We start from the raw sequence: 7,415 nt of genomic DNA on the forward strand, positions 1-7,415 counted from the left end.
AACTGAACTTGAGGATTCACTACTTGTACAACAAAAAGAAGCAAAAGCTTCCTCTTTGTGGGGAGATGTTATTACCTCTTCCCTCGAGATTGCTTGCTGCAAGCCCAACCCTGACAAATGCCCAGGTAGGGAGCAATCAGGGGCTTTCTTGGTGTACACAGTAGGGACATGCAGGGACACTCAGGGCCCATGGCAGACTGCTTTTATAAACATGACCTTAAGGTCCATGAAACAACAGCTACTTAAATGGTAATGCATAAGAGAATGTCCCATATTTCAGTGTTTATATCTTTATAATCTATTTATTCCTTTGACTGAAATGATTCTTTGCTAATTAATGTTTTGAAGTTGTGATCAATCTTGCAGGGACTTCCCTGGTGGTCCAGTGGGTAAGACTGCGCTCCCAATGCAGGGGGCCCAGTTTCCATCCCTGGTCAGGGAACTAGATCCCGCATGCATGCTGCAACTAAGAAGTCCGCATGCCGCAACTAAGAAGTCCACACGCCACAACTAAGTCCACATGCCTCAACTAAAAAGATCCTGCATGCCGCAACAAAGATCCCGTGTGCCGCAGCTAAGACCCAGTGCAGCCCTCCCCCCAACAAAAATCCTGAAGTATAAAAGATCAATATCTCTCTGTGTTTCAGATAGATCTAGATATCCAAATAGATTAAGGTTTGATTTGTTTCCCCAGACTTCATAGCTTGTGTTACAAACTCTGGCCAAATGTCTGGTTGTCTCTCTTTTCATGACATTAGCAGCCATTTCTAATTATTGCCTAGATCTATAACTACATTAGGGATTGCAAAAAAAGAGAGGGGGTGATATTCTAATACTACTATTCCTTCTCTGTTAGCTGGAACACTTCCATAAAGAGAAAATTCTTCTCATAATATTTTTGGAAAGGCATGGTAGCTGCATGATTCTTCCCCTTTATTTTTCAATTTTTATTCTCCAAACTGACTAGTGATTTTTTGTTTTAAGTATCATGAATTCATTCTAATATCCTCTAAGGTGACTGATGCATTTTTTTAGAATCATAAATTCATGGACATAACATATTCCACTGGATATCCCTCTTAAACATGTTCAAGTCTACCACTCAAAAATAAAACAAGTCCCTTATTGGATCTCTCATCCCTTCTTCCCAGCCAATCTGCTCCAGGGTCACCTACTAACTCTATATCCTAACCTCTCACTTACTCTCTAACCCTCTTTAACTAGAGTGGGGCCCCACCACTCCACCATAACAGCTCTTGCAAAGGTCACTAGTCATATCCATTTTGCTAAAGCCAAGGTGGACTTTTCAGGCTTCATCTCATTCAGTCTTTCAGCGCTGTGGACCACCTCCTTCCTCCTTGAAGCACTTTTCCCCATGCTCCCATGACACTGGGATGTCCTGATTTTCCCCTACCTCTCTGGGTACTCCTTCTCTGTTGGCTTTGCAAGCTTATCTTCTTACTCAGCCATGACATGTTGGCAGTTCTAAGGCTCAGCCTTGGAACATTATCTTCTTCACTATATTTACTCTCTGCCAACATGATCTCATCCACACCCAGGATCTCACTTCCCACTTATACAAAGATGTCTCACAACAAATCTATATTGTTACCTTTCATCTCTCCCTCTGAACTCAAACTTTATATCCAACTGACTACATGACAGCTTCCCTATGGTCTCAGAGTATTGCTACCTACTACATACAAAAACCAAGTCAATACTCAGGTATAAAAAAGAACAAAATAATGCCATTTGCAGCAACATAGATGGACCTAGAGATTAGCATACTAAGTGAAATAAGTCAGACAAAGACAAGTATATGATATCACTCATATGTTGAATCTAATTTTTAAAAATGATACAAATAACTTATTTACAAAACAGAAACAGACTCACAGATTTCAAAAACAAACTTATGGTTACCAAAGGGGAAATGAGTGGGGGAGGGATAAATTAGGAGCTTGTGATTAACATATACACACTACTATAAATAAAATAGATAACCAACAAGGACCTACTGTATAGGTCCTATTGAATATCCTGTAATAACCTACATGGGTAAAGAATCTGAAAAAGAATGAATATATGTATAACTGAATCACTTTGCTGTACACCTGAAACTAACACAACACTGTAAATCAAAAAACCAAAAATAAAGTCAGGATCCACGGAAAAAAAATCACTCTCTTCCAGTAAATGCCGGCATTCTCCACCCAGATGCACAAACCACTGTCATCGCTGAAAACTTCATTTATCTCAGCCTCATATCCCATCTATCACCAAATCCTGTTGATTTATTTCCTGTTATTTATTACCTTTCAAATATGACTCCTTTCCATTTAAACACTACAACCCAGTCCAAACTACTGATACCTCTCACCAAGGCCACCGCAAAGGGCCTACTGATAAGACTGTGCTGATCAACTGTGTCCTTCCTCCAAACATTCTCTGCATTTCAGCCAATGTAGATGTGATCATACCAAGCCCTGCTTAAAACCCTTCAATGGTTTCCCATGGCTTTTACACAAACTCCTAACACGGCCTACACTTTGTGTAACTTGCCCTTACCTATTGTCTTCAGCTTCATGGAGAATCTTGCTCCCCTAGAGGGCCACCCTTCGGCTATTGTCTCACTGTGTTTTTTTTTAATGTGAAAGAACATTTGCACATGCTGCTTTCTTGGTCTGAAATGCTCTTCTTTCCTTTGATTAGTTAACGCCTCCTTCAGATTACACATCATCTGCTAAAGGAAGCCTTCTCCTGACATTCCTGACCAGATCAGGTCCCAGCACCACAGGCTGCCACAGCCTCACATACCTAGCCTTTGTAGACTTGTCACAGCTGCAATTTTACATTTCTTTATACAATTTTTTGGTTTATGCTGATCTTCTCCATCAGGTAAACTTCATGGGAACAGAAACTATGATTGCTTTGTATTCTGAGTGCTTGTCATATGTTAGATGCCAAGTTAGTATATGTTGGATGAACGAACAAATGAAAATGAATGGATAAAGATCCAAATTTGTTGAATTAATGCACTTTGTCCTTTTCCAGAAGGCTTATATTTGCTCTCACCGAATATACTTTATATAAATATTTTATATACATAGAACAGGTTCTATACATTGGTAAGAATTTTATTATACTAATATTATAAATATGTTATCATCACAAAGGTTAGTTATTGTTATTATCATTGAATTCATTCCTTGTGGCAGAAACTATTTTCTGGTTACCTCTAAATCCATTCCTAAACACCTGTCCCTTGCCTAACTCCGTTATAAAAGCTGGATAAAATCAAATTCATACTTTGTTTTGCTTTGTAATTATGGCCATGAGACACAGAGCTGGTTAGCGAAATGTAAGTGAAAGTTTTCTGGGAGGCTTCTGAAAAGGTACTGATTTCCTGAAAAAAAGGAGAAGCTTTTGCATTCCTTTTCCCTTTTTCCTCATATGAATATCAATGTGATGTCTGGAGTCACAGCAACTATATTGCAACTATGAGGAGAAGACAACAAAACTGCAGAGCCACTGAAACATCAAAAGTGATCACCTACTTCAAGCTTCCTTGTTAAATGAGAAAAGTAAACCCTTCTTTCCTTTTTTTTTTTTTTTTTTTTTTTTTTTTTTTTGCGGTACGCGGGCCTCTCACTGTTGTGGCCTCTCCCGTTGCGGAGCACAGGCTCCGGACGCACAGGCTCAGTGGCCATGGCCCACAGGCCCAGCCGCTCCACGGCATGTGGGATCTTCCCAGACCAGGGCACGAACCCACGTCCCCTGCATCGGCAGGTGGACTCTCAACCACTGTGCCACCAGAGAAGCCCTAAACCCTTATTTTCTTTTCTATTACTTGTATCTAAAAACATTCCTGATATTCTGCTAACAAGATTCTCTTCCAGACAAATTACCTTACATTGCCCAAGATATTTTTTCGTTCTTTTCATTTTTCTCTTCTTTTTATCTTTTTTCTATTGATGAAATTTCTGTCACTCCTCCTAATAATGTAACCAAAATAAAATACCTAGTATTTTTTCTTAGGAAATAGAAAATTATAATGTTAAAAACTAAATAAATATTTTTAAAATTTATTATATTGAGTTCATTTACAAATATATGGAGATCAAAATAACATCTGTTTGGTGATATGGCATCAAATATTGGGCTGGCCAAAAAGTGTCTTCCGTTTTTAAGTCAAAAGAAAAGACACACTTTTCATTTTCACCAAGAACTTTTTTTTTTTAATTCTTATTTACTTATTTTTGGCTGCATTGGGTCTCCGTTGCTGCACGCAGGCGCAAGCTACTCTTCGTTGCAGTGCACGGGTCTCTCACTGCGGTGGCTTCTTTTGTTGTGGAGCACGGGCTCTAGAGCGCAGGCCCAGCAGCTGTGGCGCACAGGCCCAGCTGCTCCGCAGCAATGTGGGATCCTCCTGGACCAGGGCCTGAACCCGTGTCCCCTGCATTGGCAGGCGGACTCTCCACCACTGCGCCACCAGGGAAGCCCTCACCAAGAACTTTATTGAACAACATATTTACTGTTTTGTTCCACTACCTTCTGCCATTTTTCAGTCAACTTCATAATTCCATCTTCCCCCAAATTTTTATCTTTTTGAGCAAAGAACTGTTTATAGTCTTCCAGGGAATTTAAATTTTTTCCTTTAAGAGAATTTTGTAAAGACGGAAATAAATGTAAATCTGAAGGTGCAATGTCTCATGAATACGGTGGATGAATTAGAACTTCCCAGCCAAGCTGTAACAGTTTTTGCCTGGTCATCAAAGAAACATGTGGTCTTGTGTTAATCCTGATGGAAGACGATGCATTTTCTGCTGACTAATTATGGACACTTTTCATAGAGTGCTGCTTTCAGTTGGTCTAAATGGGAGCAGTACTTGTTGGAATTAATCGTTTGGTTTTCCAGAAGGAGCTCATAATAGAGGACTCCCTTCCAGTCCCACGATGCACACAATACATCACCTTCTTTGGATGAAGACCAGCCTTTGGTGTGATTGGTAGTGGTTCATTTCGCTTGCCCCACGATCTCTTGCATTCCACATGACTGTACAATATCCACTTTTCATCCCCCGTCACAACTTGTTTTAAAAACAGAACATTTTCATTACGTTTCAGTAGAGAATCGGACACGGAAATACAGTCAAGAAGGTTTTTTTTCACTTAACTTACGTGGAACCCAAACATCAAAGTGATTAACATAACCAAGCTGGTGCAAATGATTTTCAATGCTTGATTTGGATATTTTGAGTATGTCGGGTATCTCCCGCATGGTATAACGTTGATTGTTCTCATTGAATGTATCAATTTGATCGCTATCAACTTCTACTAGTCTACCTGACCATGGAGCATTGTCCAGCAAGAAATCTCCACAACAAAACTTCACAAACCACTTTTGACACATTTGATCAGTCACAGCACCTTCTCCATAAATGCAAAAATCTTTTTTTGCGTTTCAGTTGCCTTTTTACCTTCCTTGAAATAATAAAGCATAATACACTGAAAATGTTGCTTTCTTATCCATCTTCAATATTAAAATGGCTACACAAAAATTCACCAATTTTGATGTTTTTTTGTAAATGCACGCTGATGTGACAGCTGTCACAATACAATCTAACAAAACTGTTTCAAATGAAGTTAAAGACAGCTAAGAACTACTAGAGCCATCTTACTGTAAAAAAGGAACAAACCTTTTAGCCAACCCAACAGAATTTAGGTTGCTTTGCTTTGTTCATTCTCTGATTAAAACCCAAGCCTTAAAGTGTTTTAATGTCTACTCAACTACATGAACCTCAGCATGTGATATATTCTGATGTGTTCAAGGGTCAAATATTAAATAAGCAGGAAAATAAATCAGACACTCTGCACATACACTTTGACTATACACTATAGACTATATTTACCTTTTTCTAAAAATGTAAGTATAAGAAGTGTAAATAATATTTTAAGAACAGATAAATCTGAGTAAATAGATTAAACTATGAATCCTAATTGGTGAGACCACGATATTTCACCTATATTCCTAATATGGCATGCAATTTAGGTTTATAGGTTGAGGGTAAGTCTTAGCCAGTTGCATGTTATGTCCTTAGAGCAAAAAAGAATATGAATTAAATTATCTTAGGCCAGTGCCTTTTCCAGTCTGTCAGTTCCCGATCTATAAAATAAGGAGGGTAGACTAGGTTGCAGACTGCTTTATAGAGCCTAGAAGCCAAGTCTCCAAGCCTTCTACCTCTATTTTTTTGAAATTAAGAAAAATTTTATTTTATATTGCAGTATAGTTGATTTACAATGTTGTGTTAGTTTTAGGTGATTTAGCAAAGTGATTTAGTTATACATATACATATATCCATTCTTTTTCAGATTCTTTTCCCATATAGGTTATTACAGAGTATTGAGTAGAGTTCCCTGTGCTGTACAGTAGGTCCTTGTTGTTTCATCTATTTTATATATAGTAATGTGTATATATGTTAATCCCAACCTCCTTATTTATCCCTCCCTCCACCTTTCCCCTTTGGTAACCATAAGTTTGTTTTCTAAGTCTGTGAGTCTATTTCTGTTTTGTAAATAAGTTCATTTGTATCATTGTTTAGATTCCACATATAAGTGATATATGATATTTGTCTTTGTCTGACTTACTTCACTTAATATGAAAATTTCTAGGTCCATCCATGTTGCTGCAAATGGCATTATTTCATCCTGTTTTATGGCTGAGTAATATTCCATTGTATATATGTACCACACCTTCTTTATCCATTCATCTGTCAATGGACATTTAGGTTCAAGCCTTCTACCTCTGATTAAGGCAGAGCAGATCTGCTTTTATCTGTTTAATTTTCAACTTCTACAAATAATTTCCTTTAAGAAAGAACTCGGTAACTAAAAACAAGTTGAAAATGACCAGACAAAATGATCTCCTAGGTCTCTTCTGATATTAATTTCATGATGAAATGATTTCTTTAAGTTCCGAAATTCTAAATAGCAAAATCCTATATAGCAAATCTGTTCACCTAACTATGTACGTAAGAAGAAAATTCATGTGACGATGTGGGCTTGATTTATTGTCAGAAATATATTCAAATAGAACTAATGTTTTTACCTTGTGAAAATGCCATCCACAATTCCAATTGTTGCTTCCTTTGCCGGAACATAGGAGCCAATCTGAGCCATGATAGTAATCAATGCAACTTGCTTTATGTAGGAGCTCTTTCCACCCATGTTTGGTCCAGTAATTATCATTACTCTCTCTGAGTCCCCCTAGAAAATTAAAAAGCAATTTCACTTATTGTACTAGAGGGGCTTCTATGTAATAGCTACAATTTATTCCATAAATGAGGATGCATTAGGCAAAAGATTAAGGTGTGGTGTTTAAATATGTCACCCATTAAGTACCACAAAGGGAAAGA

At 37.9% G+C, this 7,415-nt stretch overlaps 1 protein-coding gene across 1 annotated transcript in view; it reads right to left on the minus strand.

Annotated features, from left to right (window-relative positions):
• The window catches only part of LOC103071096 (DNA mismatch repair protein Msh3-like), a gene marked incomplete at its 5' end in the record, with an annotated part of 82,825 nt that overhangs the window by 26,773 nt on the left and 48,637 nt on the right, over positions 1-7,415 (minus strand). Inside the window, one exon of the mRNA XM_007451723.1 lies at positions 7,109-7,266. Coding sequence (XP_007451785.1) covers positions 7,109-7,266 — 158 coding nt within the window. The remainder of the gene's footprint in view (positions 1-7,108; positions 7,267-7,415) is intronic.

The sequence above is a fragment of the Lipotes vexillifer genome, unplaced genomic scaffold (genome assembly GCF_000442215.2).
Source record: "Lipotes vexillifer unplaced genomic scaffold, Lipotes_vexillifer_v1.1 scaffold740, whole genome shotgun sequence".
NCBI classification, from domain to species: domain Eukaryota; kingdom Metazoa; phylum Chordata; class Mammalia; order Artiodactyla; family Lipotidae; genus Lipotes; species Lipotes vexillifer.